General features: G+C 40.7%; 1 protein-coding gene across 3 annotated transcripts in view; it reads left to right on the top strand.

The window, feature by feature from the left end:
• GRIA3 (glutamate ionotropic receptor AMPA type subunit 3) overlaps window positions 1-27,798 on the top strand; it is a 288,598-nt gene that overhangs the window by 204,724 nt on the left and 56,076 nt on the right. For all 3 annotated transcript variants that reach the window (XM_043457534.1, XM_043457533.1, XM_043457532.1), the window contains 5 exons: window positions 134-238; window positions 1,347-1,454; window positions 2,817-3,023; window positions 14,115-14,491; window positions 25,277-25,475. In XM_043457534.1, coding sequence (XP_043313469.1) covers window positions 134-238; window positions 1,347-1,454; window positions 2,817-3,023; window positions 14,115-14,491; window positions 25,277-25,475 — 996 coding nt within the window. The remainder of the gene's footprint in view (window positions 1-133; window positions 239-1,346; window positions 1,455-2,816; window positions 3,024-14,114; window positions 14,492-25,276; window positions 25,476-27,798) is intronic.

The raw sequence follows: 27,798 nt of genomic DNA, 5'->3' as shown, positions 1-27,798 counted from the left end.
TGGATATAGCTCATTGGTTCGAGATAAACGTTCTCTAATATTCCAAGATCTGTCCATAGACCTCATTGCAAAGAACTTAGAAGGCAATATTGTGGTGCTATTTAAAAATTTTACATTTTCCCCTTTCTACAAGGTGCAAGTACAAGGAATGACTGGAAACATACAATTTGACACTTATGGACGGAGGACAAATTATACCATTGATGTGTATGAAATGAAAGTCACTGGCTCTCGGAAAGTAAGTAACCCAAACAGATATCCCAGTGAAAAATCTCTCAGAAAGTGATAGCCCTCAGAAGCAGGAAAATACATGTTAGGAAACACACCCAGAGCAAATTCCCACACATCCTGTTTGCCTTTCCATTCAGTGAATAGTGTAGTGACAATGCAGAGCTGTCTTGTAATCAAAGTTTTCCATCTACACACTGTAAAAGGACTATTTCCCTCTGAGGCTGGTTCTTTAAAAGCAGTAGACTCTAGAGTTATTCACAGCTTCCTACAATACAGGAAGGAATTACAAATTTTTTAGCATGTTATTTAAACCAGGGGCCCCCAACCTCCAGGATCTAATGTCTGATGATCTGAGGGGGAGCTGATGTAACAATAATAGAAATAAAGTGCAGAATAAATGTAATGCACGCAGATCATCCTTAAACCATCCCCTTCCCCCCGCTCCATGGAAAAATTGTCTTTCGTGAAACCAGTCTCTGGTACCAAAAATGTTGGGGACCGCTGCTTTAAACAGACGCTGCCAAGATACACATGATTTTAGCAAAAGAGTTAGAAAGTAGGTAATCTCTCCATTTTGCCAACTCACCTACCAAAAGGACTCTGAACAAAGTACCTTTCTCTACAGCTAAATTTCGTAATAACCAATTTGCTTCTGTCATACTAATAGTCATGAGGTGGGAATTTAGTTTTCACTTGATAAAACCTTAGAACATAAAATATCTTGTACCACTTCTACAGGATACTCAACTGGTGGTTTCTCACCCCACCCCACCCCCCACGCCCCAGATTTCCTACAGTCCTAAGAAAAGGATTCTTCTGCTGAGTTTAAAGAATCAAAAAGCCTGATTATTCTACAGTAGGCTGACTTATTTTACCAAGTATCAGTAAAAGCAAAGCAGGGATGGGAAGCCCCAGGATGAAGGAACGAGCACACTTTGTGTGTGTGTCAGTGTTGTGGTCCTGGTGGGGGTGGCAAGACACAGGGAGAGAGGACCTCAATCCTTATAAAGCTCAAGCAACTAAAAAAAACTTTCATTCCACAAGAGCACTCGAATTTCAGGCAGCACTTTTTGAGTGAAAAATAGGCAACCAGGTCAAATGTCTGCTCTTTCCAGGCTGGCTACTGGAATGAATATGAAAGGTTTGTGCCTTTCTCGGATCAGCAGATCAGCAACGACAGTGCATCTGCAGAGAACCGGACCATAGTCGTCACTACCATTCTGGTAAGTATGGAGAACTAGGTGGGCTTTCTGTACAACAAGACTTCTGTTTTCTGAAAGGCAGTATTCAGCCAGGAGGAAAGACCTCAAGTTCAAACAGTGGAAACTTTCAACATGTCAGCTTTTGAAATATCTTGCCATGATGACGAAAGAATGTCATTTTTAAAAAGACTAAGAATAGGGAATTTACAACAGTCTTAGATGTCATTATCCTCTTAAACAAGGGCTTCCTAGGTGGCTCAGTGGTAAAGAATCTGCCTGCCAATGCAGGACACTCGAGTTTGATTCCTGGGTTGGGAAGATTCCCTGGAGAAGGAAATGGCAACCCACCCCAGTATTCTTTCCTGGGAAATCCAATGGACAGAGGAACCTGGTGGGCTACAGTCCATAGAGTTGCAAAGAGTCAGATATGACTTAGCAACTAAACAATAATAATCCTCTTAAATACCCTATACCATGGACTGATGCTTCATTTAGACCTGAAATTGAATACTTCATTGTGGGGGAGACAAAAGGAAAGAGCAGGTCAGAGCTCTAATATTAGGCTTGTCAGTAACCTGAGTTTAATGGTACAAATCGCAACTTCTCTGAGCCTCAAGTTGTATTATTTTTTAACTTGTGGAATAGGCATAATAATAGTCTCCTACTCATGTCATAAGATGTTTCAAGGCAATAGTCACCGTGTAAAGCTTTTCTGAAAAATTTAAAGCACTATTGAGATTTGAAATAATATTTTATTTTGAAATGTTTTTCTAAAAATGTTTCATTTCTGAATGAAGTCCAAACCCAGATTGAAAATGAGTATTCCACTAGGTCTGAAATTGTGATTAACTGAATGGCGATTCAGCTAAAGTTTACCTTTCATTTAAGCATACAAATCAAATACTCACTTTGGGCTAGGTACTGTTCTAGGCCCTGAGGATATAAAAATGAATAAGCTACAGACCCTGACCTCACAAAGATCACAGTGCTTCCCTAGGGCTTGCCAGGGCTGGCTGCAGTTCTGACATGGTAAATCCCAAGAAATCAAAGGCAGTTCACCTTCATGTAACTGTGGGAAATACCTCTGTCCAATTTGACTAAATCAAAGACTCTCTAGGTGGAAACTGATTCTTCTCTCAAACCCTCAAAAAGGACTTACATCCTTCTCTACTTCTTTAAATCATTGATTAAGGACTCCAAGGAATATGTGCCCCCATGAATGGTTGATCGAGGCTCTTCTGCTTATTAAGCAAACATTTTTAAAAGCTCTCTTAACAAGCCAAACCTCAATAGCCACAGGGAAACAAAACTTCATTATTACATTTATTATCTCTTAGAAAAATGTATAGGAGTAACCCATTGATCTTTCTTCTGGTCCCAAAGGAATCACCATATGTAATGTATAAGAAGAACCATGAGCAACTGGAAGGAAATGAGCGATATGAAGGCTATTGTGTAGATTTAGCCTATGAAATAGCCAAACATGTAAGGATCAAATACAAATTGTCCATTGTCGGTGATGGGAAATATGGTGCAAGGGATCCGGAGACTAAGATATGGAATGGCATGGTTGGGGAACTCGTCTATGGGGTAAGTTTTTTCCACTCTGGTTTCATTTACTTCTATGCCTTCCAACTAACCAAGATAGATGAATTTAATTTTCAAGTGCAATGCTTGTATCATCTTCATATGGCCTGTACGCAAAACATTTCATTCTACAGTTGAATTCTGTAAAGATAGCTTGTCAATAGCATCCTTTGGGCGACAGGTTTATTTTACTAAAAGGAAAGAAGAATTGGGGAACTTTATTTGGCAACATTAAGTACAGCCTTCCCTCTACTGAATATCTGTGCCTTGTGTGTTTCCTGTCTCAGGCAGCAGAATCACCACCCACTTAGTTGCCTAAACAAGCAGATTATCTTTCCTCATTACTCCCCTCATATCCAGCCAGTCACTATGTCCTTTCTTTTCTACTCTCCTGGCTGTCAAATCCAGATATACTTCCCAGTCCCATCGTCATCATCTTAGTTATGGTTCTTACCATTTGACAGTCTTTACTTGGCTTGCCTGCCTCTGCTCTTACCCTGGCCAATCAAATCTGCATTATTGTGACTTCTCACTTTAGAAATCAGGAAAAAATTCAAATTCCTTAGCATGGCAAAGAAGGCAGTTTGTCTTCCGGCCCCTACCTACCTCTCTGGCTTCATCTGGTCCTCTTCCTCCTTCACACTCAATCTCCCAGCTATAGCAAAATATGCATTGTTCCCTGAAGGCAGGCCTGAGAGTACCTTCACCTCTCTTCAGCTGGCTACTGCCACCTCCAGTTCTTCAGAATTCAGAGATGTCAACTCTTTCAGGAAGGCTTCCCTAATCCCACTTACCCATCTTCGGTATGGTTAGCTGCCCCTGCTTTTTGCTTCTTTATAGTACTGGGCTTCCCAGGTGACGCTAGTGGTAAAGAACCTGCCTGCTAATGCAGGAGACAGTAGAGACGGGAGTTCGATTCCTGGGTTGGGAAGATCCTCTGGAGGAGGGCATGACAACCCACTCCAGTATTCTTGCCTGGAGAATCCCATAGATGGAGGAGCCTGGCAGGCTATACAGTCCATAGGGTTGCAAAGAGTCAGACATGACAGAAGCGACTTAGAACACATAGAACTTTTGAATCTGTATTATGAGTTCAGCTGTCCCAACTAGACTATGAACTCCTTGAAGACAGAAGCCATATCTGGTTCATTTCAATATCCCATGGCTTGACACATAATGGAAGTCCAATGAATATGTTATGAATGAATTCATGAATGAACAAAATGGCTCTGGCAAGGGCTTGTCCATGGGTGAAGTACAGAAGAATTATACTGTTAGGGCTTTTTAAAGGAGGTGCAGTAGTATTTTCAGAGTTTCTCAGGGGCTTGACTTGAAAAGGTCTCTGATTGGGAATGACAGATCTTGGGCCATGCAGTGAGGCATATGGAAATAAGTGAAACTGGGCGTAAGAACCACCCACTGGATGACCTCGTCACTAGAAAACTAAGCCAAGTGCTGCCAGAGGTTTAGTTCTAATAGACAAGGATTACTTGCAATGACCGGTCCCTGTCTAGACAACAGGTTAGGGGAAGCAGAGGAATTTAGGGGGTAGACATTTGAGAAGAATCTGGCAAGAAGCAAATGTACAAGTGAGCTATTGGACTGAAGTTTAGGATAAGGACTCCAGCACTAGAGACCGAAATCAGCAGCAATAATAAGGTGTAGTTCTCCAATTGGAAGATAGCACCGGGGTCACTAGATAAGTTTTTGGAACAGGTCCTCAGGAACAAGCACAAAGGCCAAAGCTCATTTCTAAAAATAAGGGCCCGAAAAGGGAATTAAGGCTTAAAATGAGATTGGACCTCAAGCAACAAAACTAGGGCACCATCCTCCAGTCAGACCAGCGGCAAGGCAATCTGAACCTTAGCCCCCCTAGCTGGGAGGACTGGAGCCAATTGTCTCTGGTCTTGGGTCCAGGCTGGTCCTGGGAACTGGGGCAGGGCCAAACTGCAGATAAGATGCAAGCGAATCCAGTTATGAGAAAGAAGAACTTCTAAGGCCTACGAGGAAGGCACAGAGCACTCGTTAGGCTTCCTGAAGACCCTGAGAAGGAAACCCTGAACCATCTCTTCTTACTTTACAAGTTGGTGATCAAGTCTTCTGTTTCCTGCCCCTCATCTGCCCAACACTCAGGCTCCAAGAGGACCTGTCCTGCTCACACCTCTCCCCTGCTCCTTAGCACATTGCCTAGTACATAAGAGATGCTCAGTTTTTGCTTTAATGAATCACTGCCTGGCATGTAATAATGCCCAGTCAATATTCACTAAATGGAGTTCATGGTGAGAGGTAAACCTATAACAGTTTTATTATTATTATCAGCTACCATTTGTTGCATATTTACTGACCGCCAAACGTTGTGCCAAATGCTTTACGAGCATTATGTAACTTAACCCTCAAAATATTATTGACATCATTATACAGATGAAACAAATTGAAGCCAAGACAAAACAGCTTGTACTAACACAGTGATTTGAACCAAGGTCTCTGACTATGAAGTTTGTGTTCTTTAAGCATCACCCTCTACTGCCTAACAGTCAACATGTTGCAGACTCATCGCATCCTAAAAGATAGTTGAAAGGTATTGCAAAGGCCCTTGGTTCCTTAACCATTCTCAGGGGGGAGAGTGTTTGGCCACAGAAGCCTGGCAAGGAATTTAGGGTCTGTTTCTACTAGGGCAGAGTAACTGGCATGGACTCTACCAGCCCATCAGGGCTCAATTGCCAGAGCTCTCTACTGTCTCAATAGAAAGCCCGTCCTGCACTGTACATAGCTCAGTGCCCTCCTGGCATTGTACGGGACATTTAACACAGCCACGTGGAGCAAGGCTGATTTCCTGACATTGTTCAAAGATCAGTTTTTCCGTGCACTTTGCTTTCTCCTCAGACCTGTGCTCTCTACGGCACCCATTTAATCTCCACATTCTCTTCCTCTTTCCAATTTGTGTATGTGTGAGTGAGGAAGCTTGAGAATTAGTGAGTTCCTTATTGGTTTAGTAATTCAGGAACCAGCTCTCGACTGCTGACTAGGTAAAAATTCTCCTGGAGGAGCCTACCCATGTTTTTTTCATCTAGTGCTTTCTACTCAAGATAAAAGCAAGAGCCAGGGAAGGCTCTTAAGAAATGTCTTCCTCCATCCCCTAACCTAGAACAAGTGTCTGGTGCTTCCTGGGATTATAATGCAAGGTGATTCCCAGGAACTGACTGCAGACCAACTTATATATAAGTGGACTGCCAAGTTCCACTTTCCTCTAAGGCGTGTGGCTATGAAAAATGGATGTTCTTCTCATACTTAGAGTGAGAGCTCTCAGTGAGAGAGGGTGACTTAAGCTGAGTGTGTCTTCCCCTTCATTTAGAAGTTTTCATCTTTCAGCCTTGAGAAGTTTACAACTTCTTGATCAATGATAGAAATGGAAAAAAGTGAAAACAGGCACTCATTTCTGGCAGGCCTGGTCTCTTATAGTTTGTAAGTTGCTTAAGAAAAAGAATGACAGAAACATACACACCCCTCCTCGGTGACTTCCCTGAGTGCTTAATAAGCAAAAGGATGGAGAACGTGAAAGTATTCCTTGAAATAACACAAAACTACACAGATAGACCCTGCTTTATCTCTAGGGCATTTTCTCTTAGACTTCTAGTATGACAAACAGATCAGAGTAGGAAAAAAAATGAAGGCGAGATGAAAAAAAGCTTTGCAAAGGAGATTTCAGTATCTGCCATGAAGTCTCAAGAAAGAGTCAAAGTGAATTAAACTTGTTAAAGAAGAAAGAGGCCAATCAGCCTCTTTTCGGATGAATCTTAAGTGGTTTTTTTTCCCCACTCTAAAGAAAATCAAGTCAAGGTTGAAGTTTGGGCCACCCTGTATCACTAAGAAGGCTATTTTTGAAACAAGCGTCAGTAGGACACAATGTGCCCCCATTATATAAGCTCTTCAGAACATTATGGACTTGAAACTCTCCTCCTGCTTTTAGAAGTTTTGATTTTGAGCTGGATGTCTGTAACATCACCACACGGCAATTGTCCCTAGCTCAATTGTGGCCTATAGACTGCAAGTTTGCATGGCTCCTAAATAGCATGTGTTGTTAGCAGGGCTCTTAGATATCCTTTAGCCTACTTTCTCATTCATTTTACACAGAAATGTGGACACCAGCCAGGACTGAACATTAGAACTGCCCATTGGATAAACCAGGAAACCAAGGCCTGATATAGGACAGGAATGACAGGAATAGTGGGGATTGTGATGAGGTCACAAAACCACACAGCACGGCAGAGCTTAGACTATAACTCAGGTTTCATGACTCGTGGTCCACTGCTGTCCACTGAATCACACTGACTCAGTTTACTAAGTGTGTCTGCTTATGGCAAGATAATCCCACCTGCCTTCAAGGGGCTTACCATGTAGGTGAATTATGAGCTTTTCCATCTGAGATACTCATCCTATTTATCTGTAGCCACCAGGATAATGTAATACACACCTCTACTTATCACTTGAAATATTTGAAAGCCCAGGTAGGCAGCTGAGGGTTTCTGCCCTTTGAGAGGAGATATGCTCTAATACAAAAAGAGAGTCAGGACAAGGGCTAGAAGGAAATTGAGGTCCTAACTGACAAAATGACACATCCCAACGGGCAGCTGCCATGTTCCTTATGTTCCCAGCACTTAAAAACTAAGGAAAGGAAAGGCCAGACAAAATATTGCTCCTGTTGGCACCTCTGGCTTACAAGAGAGCAGAGAGAGCTTGGGGATGGAGATGGGGTGGACGACAGGTGATTCCAGGTCACTTCCCCTGAGTATCGTCAGACTCCTTCACCCTCCCAGGACGAATGGCAATTTTATAGATGCTGTTCACACTGACATTTCTCTCCCTAGGAGAAATTATCTCTGAGGTTGTCACTATCCTAAGATAGATTCATTTTCCATTAAGAAAGACAGAAAGTCGATCTGTCCTTCCAGCTAAAAGGCAGAGAAGCAAGGGTAAAGTAACACATGCCAAGTATTCTCTTCTGTTCTTCAAGTGATTACACCAGGCTTTGGCAGGAGGGCTGATGGTTTGATCAAAGCCCCCCTATCCTTCAGATGAGGCCTGTGAACTCGAGGAAGGAGCACTAATGACGCATGGAAGTGTGTCATTCTGTGCAGATGGGGTGGGGAAATATTTCCAACCAGATTTAGTCTCATGTGGCCTTTACCCAGCTCCAGGGACACTCCTTTATCTTCACTTTGTTTTTAACCCTCTGAGCTCCCCAAGGACAAGGAGCCCCAACCAAGAGATCCAGATCGGGACGTCTGTTCTGGATAAAGAAACGAGGAGATCCTGTTGTGACCCTGCTTGTTGTTGCAGAGATTTAAATAGACCTCATCCTTTTCTCCAGATCGCAACAACTGCAGACAGTAAATATCCCATTGAGTACAGTCAATACAGCCGTTTCAGTCCTGGCCCCCAACAGGCAGCAATTATATTTCTATTGTTTAGCTTGATTCTGTCCCCCTCCTTTCTCTGACACATTTAAACTTTCCAAACAACCTGTCTGCCAAAGACTAGAACCTTACGGCTGATACAGGGATGAGGGGCCAGGTCACATCTGCCTCTTCTCAGTGATGTATAATATCTTATGTACTACACGCCAATGCATCGCCTACCCTGTACCTCTCATCTCACTCCCCTGCTTGCTTTCAGCAAATGCTTTAAAAGCTGACAAGCTCCTGCTTATGCATAGTCTCCAGGTGTGTCACAAGTTTTGTATCAGATCTTCAGATGATTAAGCTATAACATAAGCCTTTCAGCTAAAAAAAAATGTTTTAAATGACATTTAAACCAAGTGTCATTTCTGTCTTCAACCTGTCAGACTCTTAAATGCATCATCTGCCATATGTATATGAGTTTGTTAGGTTTTAAGTTTTATGAAATTTATGACTTTGGCAACCCACCTATGAAAAGGATTATAAATCCCCTCAAGCTAAATCCCCTCCAATAATGCAGTTGCTCTGGGTTTGCCACTGGTGAGTAAAAAACAAAATCAAACCTAATTTGGTATGTTTACTGAGCCCACACAGCTACTCCTAAGCCGCTTGATTAAAATCCTTTAAGTAGCCAAGAGCAAGCAAACTCTCACTCTGAGCCCTTTCCATTGGCTGGTTTTTGTCTATCAGCCGGAGCTCTCTCACACCACCTACTTACCCACCTAGGTTTCTGAAAATGGCCTGCTGACTGCCGTTACTAGCACAGGCAGAGGCTTGAGGACAAAAGGATGCTGGACTGATTCAGCACACCCCAAGTGAGGTGTTGGAGTGGCCAAAAAGTCCATACTTTCGTAAGTTCTTATGGGAAACCTGAACTTTTTTGGCCAACTCAATACTTCACTACTGCATCCAAATTTCAAGGGCTCCCTAGCCCGATGGAGAATTCTTAACACTCTCCTAGTTACAGCTGGCTTTCCGAAGGAACAGAGACCAGGAAAGGAATGCTATTCGGGGAGTTGCCTTTTTCACTTTTTCATTCATGATAGCCTCCTAAATCTTTAAGTTGCCTTGAAAATGGCTTTGCCACTCATATGCGTGTCCCAGGAGAGCTGAATGTGTCTTTTCTGACACTAGCTGGTTACCTGCTTCTCCCCATTTCCTGTAATCAGCATGTTGATTGCTCCACAGACATACCAAGCAGGCCTGGAGCTCTGAAACAAGCAGCCATCACAAGAGTCTTTTCATATGGAGTAAGGGAGACAGGGGTCAAGGGCTTCTCCAGGGCTGGCCATGAGCTGATATGATGGTCCTGCTGCTGAGTTGTTCTCACCAAGCATACAAGACATGGGAGGGTTTGCTGGGTCTCCCACCAAGTAGGTTGTCCTGAGGCTTGATCAGCAGCTCCCTTCTCCTCTACTGGTTAAGCTTTCTTCCACATGCTTTGCTTGCCCCTTTTCTATTACTATTTCTGCCTGTAAAGGCCTTTTCCTTTAATATTAATTTTTTTTTTGTTTTTGGCTGTGTTGGGTCTTAGTTGTGGCATGCAGGATCTTCACTGTGGTGCATGGGCTTCTCTCCAGAGCATGTGGCCTCAGTAGTCACATCACATGGGCTTAGCTACCCCTTCACGTGTGAGATCTTACTTCCCTGACCAGAAATCGAACCCACGTCCCCTGCATTGGAAGGCCGATTCTTAACCACTGGGCCACTAGGGAAGTCCCTGTATAGGTCTTTTTTAAGGTTCAGCATGGTTAATCCTCGTTTTGAAGCCATGTCGCCCACATCAGTGAGGCTTAACTGAGCACAGATTTAATATTGTTCTTTGTTGAAGAAGCATCCTCAAAAAATAAACAAACAAACTCTGCTACCTCTGAAAAGCCTCCTTAGAAATAAACAATTCAGTAAAGGTAGAAAAGCCAGGCTGAAGAGAAAAGGCAAGTGCCTGAGGGGAGCAGGTTCTCCCTGTGGTCTCATGTGACTTCAAAAGTGTATGTGTATGTGTGTGTGTGTGTGTGTGTGTGTGTATGTGTGTGTGTCCTCTGTCATGTCTGACTCTTTGAGACCACATGGACTATAGTGCACCAGGCTCCTCTCTCTGTCCATGGGATTTCCCAGGCAAGAATACTGGAGTGGGTTGCCATATCCTCCTCCAGGGGATCTTCCCCACCAAAGGATCAAACCCACATCAACTTCAAAAGTACTTCAAACTAAAAATGACTTTCTTTGGGAATCTGTTCTTTCTGCTGCACATTCCTGGGAGCCAGACAAGAAGCCCCACTTTATCTAGCCTTATCTTGTTGGCTTTTAGCTGTGCTTATCATCTAGTGGGTGTTTCAGTTACTGAGTTAGGTTTTGTTCTCTTAAAGGGTGACAAGATTCTCAAAATCCTTTCTTGACCTGCTTGAAAAAGAACCCAATTCCCCTAATTTCAATCCAGAGTGATTTTCTCACAAAAATGTCCCTTAGTTCTTCCTTCCAAAACAACAACAACAACAAAAAATGGCCATTTCTCTTAGAACTACCCAGGATTTTGACTTTAAAGATCAAAAATTAGTTAAATGAAATAATTAAATCAAATGAGACCAAATAGGATATGATACTAGTGGGGCATTTGCATGTTCTTAGCAGGAGGTAGAAATACATTGGCAGGAATAGAAGGTGGTTTTAGCTGTAAATTCTCTTGGCATGAGAAAGCTCTTTCCAGGCCAAAAATTCCCACTAGCTTTCTAGCCAATACTATCCTCTTCAGTTGCTTTTGTTTCTATGACTGGTTTGGCCCCAGGCAGAAAGAGTGAAATAGATAAAAATCTGTGTTTGGCTCTCCTCCAGTTAGAAATGTGGAACTGGTGATTCAGGAGTTAGCTGCAATGAGGGACGAGTTGAAGCCATGTGCAATTATACTGAAGGAGGAAAGGGAGGAACAGAACCTTAAAAGAGTCTTGCTTATTCCACAAACCTTCATTAATTATCTCCCAAGCCAGGGCCTATGATAGACTCTGGGGGCACAAAGGTACACCCTGATTGAGAGAGAACTAGGAAGGAAAGACAGAAAATGAATTTTCAGAAAGGTAGGAAGAGAACTCATAGTCTTCAGTATCAGAGAGTCAAGAGGGTCAACAGTGCCAAAGACCAGTGGTGTCATATGAATCGTTTACAGAAAGGTCTTTGAGTTTAGTTACCAAGTATATAGTTCAAGAAGCAATTTCACTAAATTAGGGGGCTGGGGGGCGGTGGAAGTTCAAGCACAGGTGTTTAATAAGGGAAACTGTTAAAATCAAGAGATAGTAAAGGTGACCTTTTCAAGAAGTTTGGTGGTAATAGGGAGTGATGTCATATGGTTAAAAGGGAAGTAGGATCAAAATAAGTGGTTTTTGTTTCCTTTCTTTGGCCAGTAAACAGAATTACCCGAGTATGAGGTAATCAATAAGTGAATAGGATCTGTCAATGGTTTTCAAATTACATCAAGCATTAGGATCACCTGGCAGGCCACCTGAGGCCCCGCCCTCCCACCCACCTACCCAGGTCTCTTGTGTCATAAACATAGGGTGGGGCCTGAGAATTGTATATCTACCAAGTTCCCAAGTGACTCAGATGCAGCTAGTCTGGGGAATCAAACATTGAAAACCACTGGAATAGATTGAGAAGGAAAAAATAGTAAAAGAGAATAAACATAGCTGAGTTTTAAGAGAGAAGAGTATGAGATGCAAGGAAGATGTTGATTAAATCTTAGAAAGAAAGTTTATTTCTTGTGTGATTGGGATGAGAGAAGGGATGGAAAAAGATACAACAATAGGTCGAGGAGGAGAAGAAAGACACTGAAGTGATAGAACTTGTATCAGATGGCTTCCATCTTCTCCGTAAAGGAAGAGGCAAGATCATCTACAGAGAGGGCAGGACTGGTAAGGATTAGGGACTGGGAAATGTGTGGAATAAGCATCATTCACAGACTTAAAGAAGAATCACCATTACAGTGATAGATAATGGATTTAAGTTTAGAAATGTTGAATTTGAGATGGTACTCAGCCGTCAAGGTTAGTTTGGTCAGCAGGCTATTGGCTTCAGTAAATGCATACATTCTGCAGCAGGTTTTGTCTGTCTTGCTTACTGCTTCACCCCTAGCACCTGGAATAGTGCTTGGTACAGAATAGGCACTCAGATATGCACTGGAATGAACCCAAGAGTCATTGGCTGAGGTTGATTATTGTATGTAAATTAATATATAATACAAATCTGCAAGTATCTCTGCAATTAGAATATTGTGGTGGTTAAAAGAGTGAGTTTTGGCATCTGAAGACCAGAGTTCAATCCCAGCTTCTGAGTGCCTCACTTCCTCCTTCTCTAACATGGGAAGGATCTTGTACCAACCTCAGGGCTGCTATGAGAATTAAATATGCATAAGGGGCTTAGCACAGCGCCTCACACAGAGTAAGCACTGAACCCATGTTAGCTGGCTGTTTAATACTGACTTTCCCCTTCAATTAATTAAGGAGAGTTTCTTAATGAGTTTGAGTCACCATGTGTACATCACAGCAGTAAAACATCATTTTTTAAAAGATACACCCTGTCTCAGATTTCATCCTTCATCCCCTAAAGGTAGGGATATTAATGCATAACTATTTAACATAGAAAAAACTATCATCAAAATTGGTGTTTTCACTTTATACCTGATATACCAGTCAAAGCCTTTTCTTAGTTAGAAGCATTTTTCTAACTATGCATGTTAAGGCCTGGCTCCAGACTAAAACCTACTACTGACGTAAGGGAACTATGGTGGAAGACAAATAAGTGTAAAAGTTCTTAGTGCCTATTTTCATGGGACTAATATAAAAACATTGTCTGCCTTTGCCTGAGCTAATTATGCAGTGTGCTCCTGACACATTTATTTTACTGCTCCAGTACATGTGAGTACTACACTGATATTTATCACTAGAAATGATGACTTACTCTATAAATTAATATGTATTCTAATAACTGCTCTGCCCATGCAGAATTCTTTCATGTTTGCATATTTCATAGTCAATAATCAACAGCTTATTTTTTATGCATCTACAATTTCTTTAGGATGTTTTGCAGTGATGAATACAAAAATAGGAGATTGAATTCCTGTCTTTAAAGGACAATGTTTTTATAGATATACTCTCAAACCAACAAGAATAATGGCAAACACTCAAGTATTAAACTGAGTACTATGGTCCTGTGTGGTACCCCATGGTGAGGAGGGAGGCACATATAAAAAGTATAGACTATTATGCTTTTCCCACAAGAATTTCCAGTCAGGTAAGGGAGATAAGACATAAGAACATGAACATTAAAATAAGAATATAAAAATGAAACAGTGATATAGAACAGGATAGTACAAGTTGAGGTGCAAAGTAGCAAAAAAAAAAAATTTAGGAAAAAAAATGGAATCAGTTGTCCTAAGTCAATATGTCTCAGAGGACAAAGTGTCCTTTCCATCAAGTATTTTAGGACCCACTGAATGCTACTACTTGTCTAACCAAAGGATTGACAAATCAGTTGGTTGTGGTGACTTAATACTTTATATTTTTACCAAAAAGGTATATTAAGTGGCAAATGACTAATGGAAATATTGTCTCTAATAGTAAAAAAAAAAAAATGTGTGTGTGTTTTTTTCCAGAGGGCTGATATAGCTGTCGCTCCACTCACTATAACGCTGGTCCGTGAAGAAGTCATAGATTTCTCAAAGCCATTTATGAGCCTGGGTATCTCCATCATGATAAAGAAGCCTCAGAAATCCAAGCCAGGCGTATTCTCGTTTCTGGATCCCTTGGCTTACGAAATCTGGATGTGCATTGTCTTTGCTTACATTGGAGTCAGCGTAGTTCTTTTCCTCGTCAGCAGATTCAGCCCTTATGAATGGCACTTGGAAGACAACAATGAGGAACCTCGTGACCCACAAAGCCCTCCTGATCCTCCAAATGAATTTGGAATATTTAACAGTCTTTGGTTTTCCCTGGGTGCCTTTATGCAGCAAGGATGTGATATTTCTCCAAGGTTTGTTTCCATGCCATACCCAATGCCTCCTTGCATTTTATGGCCATGATCCATTCATGTACATCTGGTATTCATTCAAGTCCAGATTTCTTTAACATTCCATCCAATGACAAATTATCATCAAGCCATTTTGTTTGTTTTCATCCATGAAGTGTGTTATCACTGTCGCTTTGAATGTCTTTCGTGCATTTCTATGGCATCATCTATTCATACTTATTAAAGCAAACATTTGAACTGTGGATAAAGGCAACATTGCCAGCTAATATCGATATTATTCAGATAAAGCTAACTCTAAATCTCGATCGGATCAAACAAGCATCGTTTCCTAATTGAGCTAAAACATTTTCTCACTTGTCCAGGGATTAAATCTAGAAAAAATTTAAAAGAAGACAGAACTCTTCTTTAAAACTCTACCTTCCTCTTTCAGGGTCCTCCATTTTTCATTTTGCTCTCTGACTGGCTAGAACTATTTCACTGTAGTACCTTATCCAAGCTTAATCACTAAAACTATAAAACTTCTAAAAGAAAACACAAGAGGAAATCCGCATGACCCTGGATTGGACAAAGAATTTTCAGAACACAAAAAGCACAATCCACTGTAAGAACTGATAAACTTGACTTCATCAAAATTCAAAACTTTTTGTAATTCAAAAAACATCATTAAGAAAATGAAAAGACAAGCCGCAGTGGGACAAAATGTTAGGAAATCACACATGTGATAAGATAAAGGACTTTTATCCAAAATATAGAAAGATCTCTCACAATTCAATGAAAAGAAGATAAGCAACCTGAATCTAAAAATGAATGAAAGATTTGAATAGACATTTTCCCAAAGAAGGCATACAAGTGGTTAATAATCTCATTAAAAGATGCTCACCATCATTAGTCAATGGGGAAATACAAATTAAAATTGCAGTGAGACACCTCTCTATAGCCTCTAGAATGGCTATAATCAAAAAGACAGACAATACTAAGTGGTAACAAGGATGTGGAATGACTATAGCTCTCATCCATCAGTAGTGTGAATGCAAAATGCTACAGCCAGACTGGAAAACGGTTTGGCAGTCTCTTATAATTAGACATATACTTAAAATGACACAGCAATTCCATTCTTATTTACCTAAAAGAAAACATATCCACAAAGACTTACACACAAATGTTCATAGGAACTTGATTTATTATCGCCAAAAGGTAGAAACCCAAATGTCTGTCAACAGATGAATGGATAATCAAAATGGTATATCCATGCCACATTTGAATGGGAAACTATTGAGCAACTAAAAAAAAAAAAACTGATACATGCTACTACATGAACCTAGAAAACATAATGCTAAATGAAAGAAGCCAGATGCAAAATGCCACATACCATATGATTCCATTTCTTGAATTCCATTTATTGACTATCCCATATTATAGAATTTATTTGTCCAGAATAGGCAAATCAATAGAGACAGGAATCACGTTAATGATTTCTGGGGCCTTGGAGGGAGCAGAGAGGGATCAAAATGGGGATCAGAATTAGGGTGAGGCAAGTGAGGCTGAGTACAGCAAGCACGGGGGTCAGATCCAGTCTTTATTTTTAAATTTGCTATTTTTTCATCATGAATTTTTGCATTAATTTTGATTTTTTTAATTTTGCAAAAAAATATTGCAGTAAAATACTATTTATGTTGATTAATGAGATTTGGGCACTTCCCTCAATAATGTGTGGGGGGCAAATGCCTCACGTGCCTCACCCTAGTCCCATCCCTATGGAGATTAACCACAAATGGCCTCAAGGGAGCTTTTCAGAGTGATAGAAATGGTCCCAAACTGGATTGTGGCAATGACTGCACAACTCTAAATCTACTAAATTCATTCATTGCACACTGACATTGGTGGATTTTGTGGTATGCATATTTCATCTCAGTGATGCTATTGAAGATGTTGAATGTGAATGTCCTAGACTTCACCCACTTAAAGTGTTGACTCACCTAAACAAATGTGGTGATGGATTCATAATCAGAAAATATTATAAGCAAATGTAACATCTATATAATCAGAAAAAAAATGAGCTTTTTCTGAAATAAAAAGTTTTAGCTTTGGTAAAATTGAGCATGAATCCAAATACTGACCAGAGTCAATCATACAAACATATTAGTTCAGTTCAGTTTAGTCGCTCAGTCGTGTCCAACTCTTTGGGACCCCATGGACTGCAGCACGCCAGGCCTCCCTGTCCATCACCAACTCCAGGAGTTTACTCAAACTCATGTCCATCGAGTCAGTGATGCCATCCAACCATCTCATCCTCTGTCGTCCCCTTCTCCTCCTGCCTTCAATCTTTCCCAGCATCAGGGTCTTTCCAATGAGTCAGTTCTTCACATCAGGTGGCCAAAGTATTGGAGTTTCAGCTTCAGCATCAATCCTTCCAATGAATAGTCAGGACTGATTTCCTTTAGGATGGACTGGTTGGATCTCCTTGCAGTCCAAGGGACTCTCAAGAGTCTTCTCCAACACCACAGTTCAAAAGCATCAATTCTTCAGTGCTCAGCTTTCTTTATGGTCCAACTCTTACACCCATACATGACCACTGGAAAAACCATAGCCTTGGCTAGACAGACCTTTGTTGGCAATAGGGATCTTTATTTAAACTAGGACTCAGGAGGTCACCTACCATGTTTTTATACTTCATTTTGAGATTATCCACTTGGAACACAAATGGATTATCCATTTGTTTTTAAGTATTTATGCATATTGCCTTCATTTAAATGAAGTTTCACAGTATAAATCACTGGTGACCATCTTCAGCAGCTTTTTAATATAACATGTGTAGGTCAAGCCTCATTTGTCTAAGTCATTCTTTTTTGCCACCCTCCATCTGCTTGGTCAGGTTTTCCAAATTATTTCACTCCCTGTTCCTTTTGTGCTTAGAATGTGTGTCATTTTGTGATACCATCTGGGAGTTCATTCTTCTTTCTTGTCTGATTTTTTTTTAATGTTCACTTCAAGAGACAAGGGTTTCTGGATGATCCCGTAATTGAATGATTTTAACATGACTGGTAATCTGTGTTGAGGCAATGCTAAAGACTTATTAAGGTTGGAGATTTTATTGGTTTCTATAAGTGAATTTTCAAAACTAAATTTGTGATTGCCCCACTGGAGTGCTGCATATTACTGTGCATACTCAAACCAGACCCTTAAAAGGCCATTTGTTTTTAGAAGTTTTTATGCATATTGCCTCATTAAGTAATAACTTAAAATGATGGCCTAAAAATGATAAGCTGGAAAGATTCTTTATTTTCATTTTTTTGTAGCAGAATTTTAGCTGTGGCTCTTCTGTGGCACTGAAATATATCAGGTACTTTTTTCAAGGTACAAATTTTATTATTCTGCACTAGACACTGTCCTATAGACCAATGGCTTTCAAATGTTTTGAGCATGGCCTTCAGTCAGAAATAAATTTTCCAACACAACTCATACACATATATGCACATAACACAAGTTTCACCAGACATTACCCTTACAGTGTCCCATGCACTCTGATATTCACAATTGTTTCTTTTTTTTTTTTTTTTGTGAATGCTGGTTGCAACTCAACCTGGCAGGGGGGCACACAGCCTAGGGAATAACACTGGTCTAGAGTAACAAGAACACTCCAGTGTTCTTGCCTGGAGAATCCCAGGGACGGCGGAGCCTGGTGGGCTGCCGTCTATGGGGTCGCACAGAGTCGGACACGACTGAAGCGACTTAGCAGCAGCAGCAGCAGAGTAACAAGTATTATCCTTACTGTGCTTTTGAGAAATAAATTATTACCTTTACAAACTCTAAATTTTCTACCATATGAGTACTCCCTCCTTCAATACTGTCTTTTATGTCCTTCAAAAGAAATTATATCTTTAAATCTCTTGATAATATGTTATACTTGTTAGCATACTTATTACATACAAGTAAGGAGGGAATGTGTTTCTCCTTGTCTTGAGAATGCTACTGGTTATATATTTGTGCTCAACTGTATAGCAGCAAACCCCACTGTAAGGTGCTTTTTTATTAACTGATTTAGAAATTCCCAATAATCACATAGTTGAACTCTAAGATTCGTGGTTGCCTTCAGCTGCAAATGCCAGCATGATACTTTATTTCTGTTTAGTGGCCATACCTGGAATGCAAACTTTCCAGCAAGCCCAGAATGTGAGCATGCATTGTACACTCTGGCTTTTCTCAAAATTGAAGCAATTCAAGGTATTATAAGAGACCACATTTTAAAGTAGAATTATGAAATATCATAGCAGGAGGAAATCTCAGAGATAAATTAATCCAACCGCTTCTGTTTACTGAGGGCCCAGGAACAACAACCTTCTCTGAGTTCCCTCTGCATCTGGGCACTTTACCTGTATTATAATATGAATTCTAATCCTCAAAGCACTACCACGAGGTGGGCATTATACTTATTTTTCAGGTGCAGTTGATGCTCAGGTGAAACAATTTGCCTAGCCCTGCAAATAATGACAAAGCCAGTATTCAAACCCAACTCTAGTTCTAAAACTCATGCTCTTTCCACTTCATACTGCTTTTCTCACATCATGACAAAGGAATAGTGCCTGGAGAGATAATGTCATGGAAGCCAAGGTCATAGGGTTTCTAAGAGCCAGCAAGCAGTACAATTATTTCCACTACCACACACTGCCTCCCACTATCGACCTAATGGTACACTGTTTGTTCCATTCTTTCCCTCATGCTCAGCCCCAAGAGCTGTTTTCCAGGGGGGAAAAAAAACAGCTGGCTGTTAAAGAAAGTAGGCAGTGAGCATTTAAGAATGCTACTGAACATGTGTTCACTCAAAGTAAAAGACGGGGAAATCAGCAATGAGACATCACCAGGAAAACAGCATGATTCCATTGCCATCAAATAAAGCTATGAACAGAAACCTAGAAGCTTAAAGAGTCTATGTCAGTTAGGTTTGATATTTTCAACTACCCCAGTTGTTGAGAGTGACCAATTCAGGTGAGACCGAATCACCTATAGAGAGAGTAATCAATGTAATAAGCTGAGGTTGTATTCATACACGAATGAATTTCTAGGGGGAATCAGGAGAAGAAAGTATGAGGAGATTGCCTTCAACCTTCTTCCCTCTTGATTGGGGCATGGGGAGATAGCCAGTGGGTGTAGCCAGATGGAGGGAGCATAGTGATTAGGTGTGTGGGTGTTGGAGTTCGTCTCACCAGATTCACAATCTGTTTAGTTGTTGTGTAACGTGGGACCAGTAACTAAATCTTGCTAAGACTCAGTCCCTCATCTACAAAATGTGAAGCGCAGTGCCCGACCTATAGTAAGTTCTCAATACATGGTAGCGATCATCATTTTTAAACTGGCTGCTCTTAACCATGCTGGCTTCACAAATACCAGTAGTTCATATTGTATTTGCGTTTTAGTTCCTAATCCTCTTTAGGAATCCAATTGAAATTGTAGTCAGTGCCAGATAGCTGATTTCTGATGAGAAGTAACTGACAACATCCCTTTTTGAACCCCTAACGGGCTTTCCTTAAGGATTACACTACTTGCAAATATTTTGGTTGTATTATTCCGCAATGTCTTGCTGATATTGACAGGTGGTTGTAATTTTTTTTTTAATCTGAAATGTATTTCCTTTGTAAAACGTTGATAGAACTGTTAAGCAGTCCAGAGTCTGAGTCCTCCCAGACAAATACTCCCCCTGCTGACTTTCTCTAGAGCTGCAGGGACATCTGAGGGCCTGCCAAGTTCAAAATACAAGGTCCCAGGGAATGACAGCAGAAAAAGGGAAAGAACACGCTAACTTGAAGCTGGTCGCTGTGTACACATTATTCCATGAGCATTATTGTCTTGTTAAGATCTGAGGATATCAATCCTTTGGAGAAGCAGGCAGGGGATCCATTCCAGGTTAGCTGACATACAGATCCTCTTTTAAAATACAAAGTATATGCAGAAGAATAAAATATACAAAGGGTAAAAAATGAATGGAATCAAACATAACAGGAGCTCGGGGGCTCCATTTAAAGTAATAACCTTTCCTTTACTGATGTAAGAGCAGGGTCTTCATCCTACTGTAAATTCACTTCAAAGCAGTAGTGGAGTGATAATAAGTTAATTGTAATAGCAGGATTTTTTATTACAACTATTTCATGTCTTTTCTGCCTGAAAGCCCTAGTTTTCAGTTTGGGGGAGATGGTTAGTTATTCCCATCAGAGAAGACTAGAAGAGCAGAAGATTGATTCTGCACATTTAAAAAAAAAATCTGTCATAGACACAGCATTGAGTGGAGTGTAGGAATGACGCATACTTTGGAAGAAAGAAGGAAGCAAAGGAATGATGAAGAGTTTGTGCAAAGGAGAAGCAGTTTGCAGTTCCAGCTCTTCATCTTGTGGAGCTAGTAAAGTGCAGAATTCAAAATTTACTTACAGGATGAAGGTTACAGCACATTGCTCACTTTTATTATCATTTTAGAGGCCATAAAATACATTTTATTATTAACTCAGAAACTCTAGTTTCTTCTGATTACAGATAACAGGAGCATTGTGTATTATTTTGCAGTGTTTTTATGTCTGTTTTTCTCTTGTTGCTAATTTCCTTTCATTAACTTCATGCCTCCTCTTACATTCCTTCAAAAGGTATGATATGTTCCTTTAACACATTTATATAAATACTAAATGTGCAGCATTTTACAGTCATTTCATTATGCTAACCTCCAAATCTGTCTTGTGCAACAAAACTACTTGAAATGAATGTTAAGCATTTCGAAGCTGCATTAATGGAAGGAAAGATACTGAGAAATGACAGGTCTTTCTAACTCAACTATAAAGTCTTGTCTTGTTTTAATGGATCCTTTTTAAAATGTGATAGGACTGACCCATCAGTCACTTTTTATATAGCCTCCATGTGAAATGTGGGTTTAAATGGCTATAGTTTCACTAATGAGAAAAGAGAAATGTGAAGATTTTTATAGAGCTTCTTCCCAGTTAGTTCCGCTGCACACATTCTCTGTAAAAGAATTTAGGCATCACTGTCACACAAGGGAAGAAAGTGGTAGAAATTCCAAGACTCTTGTCAAAGCTACTACTGTCTTAAGGGGAGAATGCGGAGTGCATTCAATGCTGATTCCCAGGAAGCTCCTTTTTCCATCTATGCTGATGCTTGTGGATACTATTTTACCATTTCTATGTGGATATTCACCAAAAGTCTCTATGATCATAGGTCTATTGCAGTATTAACTACATAACTGCTGAAATCAATAACCATGTAGACAAGAGGTCACAAAAAAGACCAGTTTGCTTTTTAAGTTTATTTTCGGTCATGTCAACAATTTCAGCTGAGTCATATGGATCAACCACATGATTATCTGAGTCAGCTATTAAGGTGGCCAAAATAACCAGGTTATGATGTGCAGGCTTGATTTTAGATCACACAGATACAGTCACAGTCCATTAGCTGCAATAGCATGACACAAATGTAATTTCCATAAATTACTGTGTTGTTTGCCACATTTCAAATAGATAATACATAAACTACCATTAGTATTCACGGCAGCAGAATAGACCCCTTTTCATACCAAACCATGATTCTGGAAATACTCCAAAATCGGTTTTCCCCATGATCTCCATAAAACCCTATCATCCCAAATAAGGATGGCATTCACAGCTCCATTCCAAATGAACAACAGATAATAAACAATAATTACCCAAACATGTTTGGTTTTCCTGCAACGGTATTTCTCAGAGTTGTATAGAAGGAAAATTGCTCCTTCTATAATCTACCCACCATTCTGGATTTTCTTATATAAAATATTAATATTTTATACTATAAAAATATTGGCATGTCTTTCCTATTGTGTACATCTAGATGATTTATTTACTATTTCTCATCTCTTTGCCTCAGTTATTTATATGTAGAATGCCTCCATTTTCTTATCTGTAAAATATGACTTAAGCACAGGGATGGAGGATTAAAAGAGTTGACACATGTGAACAATTAAAACACAGTCTGACACATAGGAAGTGCTCTTTAAGTGTTATTATTTTTTTATTACTACAAATGCCACTTTGAACATTCATCTTTTATATAGAAAAATTATTTCCAGAGTCAGATCAGCCCAGAATAAATGAAATATATATGTCAACAATGAAGAAAGACTATGAAAGGTACAAATTCATAATTGAAATATTCCATATACTTTTAGCATTTGGAAGTGTGACATTCTTTCTGACTCATCCAGATGTTTTTACCTCTTCTGATTAAAAGGGAGATGTTCCCAGGTGAAATACTGAGTGAGTATAACTATTAGTTAGAAAAAATCTGTTGCAAAGCAGATTTGCACAGCCAAAAAACTAAAAGTGATGACACTCAGAAATAAATATGGGTTGTTTGAAGCATCCAGGGACCAACAGAAATTACAGGCTTTAAAAAAACCAAGTCTTTTTTTTTTACAGTTAATCAATAAAGAATACTATTTATCAAAACATGTGCCAAAATGATTTGATCAGAGTGTAAAATCTAAAACAACTGGATTTTCCAGAGGCTCAAAAAAGGTTATCTTGGGACAGAGGAATTTAACTTTGCTTCCAAGTGGTAGAATGCGTGTACAGACAGAGAAGAGCTTGACTTGCCAGCTTTCAGCCCAGAGCTGCCCTCTTCCCACAGAGCCTGGAGAGGTGCCAGGCTCCTACGCCTATTCTTGACTCTATGACAGAGCGGGTTCTTTTCCTGTGAGCTTTTCTGGGCATGAGAGAACACAGCCTAACCAGGATGGAGCTATGCCACAGAGCAGAACTATCCTCAGAATAATGTGGCAATGTTTTATGAAACCTAGCGACCACATTTCATTTCTGCACACAGAGCCAGCCTTCAGCAGCATTGCAAAGGAGGTGACATTTCCTCAGGACAAGCCTGTATCCATCTTTAAGCATTCGGGGTTCTTACACTGCCCCCTAACTTCCTGCAGAGCCTATCCCCAGGTACTCTCATGATGTAGGACCATGGCTCTAATCCTGGCTGCACCCAAGGAGCTTTATGAACATGCTGCTGCTGGGGCTTCCCTGGTGGCTCAGTGGTAAAGACTCCACCTGACGACACAGGAGACGCGGGTTCAATCCCTGGTCCAGGAAGATCCCACATGTCATGGAGCACCTAAGCCCATGCACCACAACTACAGAACCTGTCCTCTACAGCCAGGGAGCTGCAATGACTGAGTCTGTGTGCTGCAACTACTGAAGCCCACGCGCCCTAGAGCCCCTGCTCCACGAGAGAAGCCACCACCATGAGAAATCCACGCACCACAACTAGAGAGTAGCCCCCACATGCCGCAACTAGAGAAATGCCCGAGCGGCAAGGAAGACACAGCACAGCCAAAAATAAATAAATAAAAACTTTTTAAATGTTGCTGCTTAGGCCCAACCCCCAGAGATTCTGATTTCATTGATCTGGGGTGAAGTCTAGGCATTTTTTATTTTTTATTTTTGGTCATTGTGTTTTGTTTTGGTCTCGAGCTCCCCTGATGACATTGATATGCAGGCAGAGTTGAGAATCACTGATGGAGAAGAACAGTATTTCTCAATTTGACCAGCAGACCACCGCCATCACCAGTGATGCTTAAGAAGTCCAGATTTTTGAGCACTCAGATATTCGGAATCTGCATTTTTACAAACACCCCAAGTAATGCCTGTGCATAGTTACATTCAAGAACAAGACGTTCCCTGATTAAAACTTACACATCATCTGTCCCATTCTCCACTAACTAGATATACTAATCCAGAATGATAGTAAAGTGTGACATTTTGACCAAGCCTCCTGAAGAAAGCTCGGAAGATAATTCCAATAGTAAGAATGTCTAGAGCAGAGCAGTGAGGATGGTTTTATCTGTTTTGGTTATTTTGGAGAGGAAGGGTACAGACAAACGTTTTAGTGCCTCTCAAATCCTATTACACAATCAGTTTCCAACTTCACTTGAGGCCTGTCCTATGTGCTTAGTCTCAGTTTTTAAAAGGGAAGAGTTTCAATCCCTGGATCAAAACTCCTGAGCCCCATTAGCCATTTATATGAAGACAACAATAAATATTATCTCATGGCCCCTTGCCTTGTGATTAACCAACTTCACTAGAATGGCAATGTCTGTAGTAAATGTGTTAAACTCACAGTGAATAGTGCTCATTTACTAGCATCTACTCATTTCTCCTCAAATACATAAAGGTTTTTGACTCTGTGTCTCCCATGACATCACCTTACACCAGTGTTTTTCAACCTTGACTGCACATTGTAATCACCTGGAGAGATCTTTAAAAATACATATGTCTGGGTTGCAACTCTCAGATTCTGATTTCTTTGTTGGCTGGGTCTGAGCATGAGAGGTTTAAGATCCCGGGTGATTCTAATGTACAGGCAAGGCTGGGAACTATTTGCCTTAAAGGAAACAGAACAGTCTTCCCCAGGTGCACCCAGCAAGGCTCACAGAAAGAGAATCGGGTAAGTACAATGATTACATCTAAGCAGAAGCTGGCACAAAGAAGGTATTTATTCCTGTGATTAAATAAAGAAGCCTGTTTTGAAACCCTTAGGGGCCTGAAGAGCATTATGCATGTACCATCATCCCATGCCATCATGCCATGCGGTGTTGTTGTCAACGTGTCATTCTGTTTGATGTGTTCATACCCTGACATCATTGACTTCTCGATTTCATCAGCTCCACTGAAACCTTTCCTCTTTCCAAAAATAAAGATAAGGATTTCATAAACTGAAATCTGGCCCCTCTGGGTCCGGACGGGCCTTTGTTTTGTTTTGTAGATCACTCTCCGGGCGCATTGTTGGAGGGGTTTGGTGGTTCTTCACCCTGATCATAATTTCTTCCTATACTGCCAATCTCGCTGCTTTCTTGACTGTGGAGAGGATGGTTTCTCCCATAGAGAGTGCTGAAGACTTAGCTAAGCAGACTGAAATTGCGTATGGGACCCTGGACTCCGGCTCAACAAAAGAGTTTTTCAGAGTAAGTGCTTTTCAGTTAATTGGGCCTGCTGGTTTTTATTTTACCACCTGCTCACAAAGGCAGATTCATGGTGTTTTAAAGGAGGGTTGGGAAAGGGTGGAAATATTATCAAGGCAGAGCATCTTAAAGACAGAACTACATGCTTGATGACCTAATTCATTGTCCTTTAGATCCAAGACTCGTGTGTGACCTCACAAGTGGCATAGCAAGAGCACTGAGTTTGAACTCACAGGTTGGAATCCCAACCCTGCCACCAAGTGACTATTTATCCTTTGGCAGGTCATTTAACTTCTGTCAGCCTTGGTCCCCTTACTTGAACACTGAAGGCACTGAACTAAATATCTGTTCTCCTTTTTAGCTTTTACAAAAGCAGTGATTTTATGTCTCGGCAGTTCACTGAAGTTAGGTGATTGACTAAGAATCTGAGGAATCATGGACTATAAAATGACATTCTATTTTATACATTGGTTTTCTATTGAAATGTATTACAGTTGTTTCAAGCATTCCTGTACATGCAGATAATTCAATTTTCAAGGAAACTGATAATTGTTTTAATTTCTTGAGTAGATTTATTGACCCCTTTCTGACCCAACATGAGCCAATCTTAGTAGGGGAAGCAAGTTGTTCACTAGCAAAAGTTAGTAAGGCATCAGCACTGTGGAGGAGAAAAAAGAAAGGAGATAGAACATTATAGAAGGGTAATACAATGGACAAACGACTTTTACATAAAACATCAAGATCTTTGTTCTGTAGCAACTTGTCTTTTAAAAAGGCTATCAAAGGAATGTTTAAGAACTCATGCATTTATTCAGTTGCCCCAACCAGAGAAACATGGTGGCTTCACTGAGAAAAAACTGTTTTCATTCCCTGAAGCAGAAAGAGTTAGTTCTGATACCCTTTCAAGAATTCTCTTGGAAGGGATTGTAGGTGGAAAAGCAGAGGGGCACTTGATTAAAAGAAAAGAACTTTTATTGGCTTAGGATATCCCTCTCTCACCTCTACCACTTTTTATTGAGCAGCTCATAATCCCTAACCAGGGTGAGAGACTCGGTACTATTGGGGTTGGCCAAAAAGTTTATTTGGGTTTTTCCACATGATAGTACAGAAGAACCTGAACAAACTTTTTGGCTAATCCAATAGCAGCATCAAAATGATGTGAAGATCTTCTTGGACTAACCTGGCCTTGACCCTCACCTCGATGGCTGTTCCAGAAGCTTATCTGGGAATAATCCCCTGCCCTCATGAAATCACTCACACATTTCAGCGCAGGAAGCAAGGGATTTCCATCTGCTGAATAGTCAGCACACAATCAGCTCCATGGAAATTTGGTTTGGTGTCCAGCTTTAGCAGAGCCTATGTTCACCATCCCAACAGGCATCAAATTGCTACAAGAAGTAATTGACCACTTAAGCTATCAAGACACCAGACTTGGACCCTCCAATCAGGGATCCTTGTTCTGGGAAGCATTTTTCCTTCAAGGAGGATTAGAAATTAGGAAGGTGTGCTTTAAATGGTATTCACTAGGTGGCATCAATTCCCATTAAGTTTTCAAAGGCCATTCATCCATATTGCAGGCAAAGGAGGCTCTCTCAGTTCAGTTCAGTTCAGTTCAGTTCAGTTCAGTCACTCAGTCGTGTCTGACTCTTTGCGACCCCATGAACCACAGCATGCCAGGCCTCCCTGTCCATCACCAACTCCCAGAGTTTACCCAAACTCATGTCCATCGAGTCAGTGATGCCATCCAACCACCTCATCCTCTGTCGTCCCCTTCTCCTCCTGCCCTCAATCTTTCCCAGCATCAGGTCTTTTCAAATGAATCAGCGCTTCGCATCAGGTGGCCAAAGTATTGGAGTTTCAGCTTCAACATCAGTCCTTCCAGTGAGCACCCAGGACTGATCTCCTTTAGGATGGACTGGTTGGATCTCCTTGCAGTCCAAGGGACTCTCAAGAGTATTTTCCAACACCACAGCTCAAAAGCATCAATTTCTTGGTGCTCAGCTTTCTTCACAGTCCAACTCTCACATCCATACACGACCACTGGAAAAACCATAGCCTTGACCAGACGGACCTTTGTTGGCAAAGTAATGTCTCTGCTTTTTAATATGCTATCTAGGTTGGTCATAACTTTCCTTCCAAGGAGTAAGCCGCTTTTAATTTCATGGCTGCAGTCACCATCTGCAGTAATTTTGGAGCCCCCCAAAATAAAGTCTGACACTGTTTCCACTGTCTCCCCATCTATTTCCCATGAGGTGATGGGACCAGATGCCATGATCTTAGTTTTCTGAATGTTGAGCTTTAAAGCCAACTTTTTCACTCTCCTCTT

Source organism: Cervus canadensis, chromosome X (genome assembly GCF_019320065.1).
Source record: "Cervus canadensis isolate Bull #8, Minnesota chromosome X, ASM1932006v1, whole genome shotgun sequence".
In the NCBI taxonomy this organism is placed as follows: Eukaryota; Metazoa; Chordata; class Mammalia; order Artiodactyla; family Cervidae; genus Cervus; species Cervus canadensis.
The sequence above is the reverse complement of the archived record's forward strand: the minus strand, read 5'-3'. Positions and strand labels throughout refer to the sequence as shown.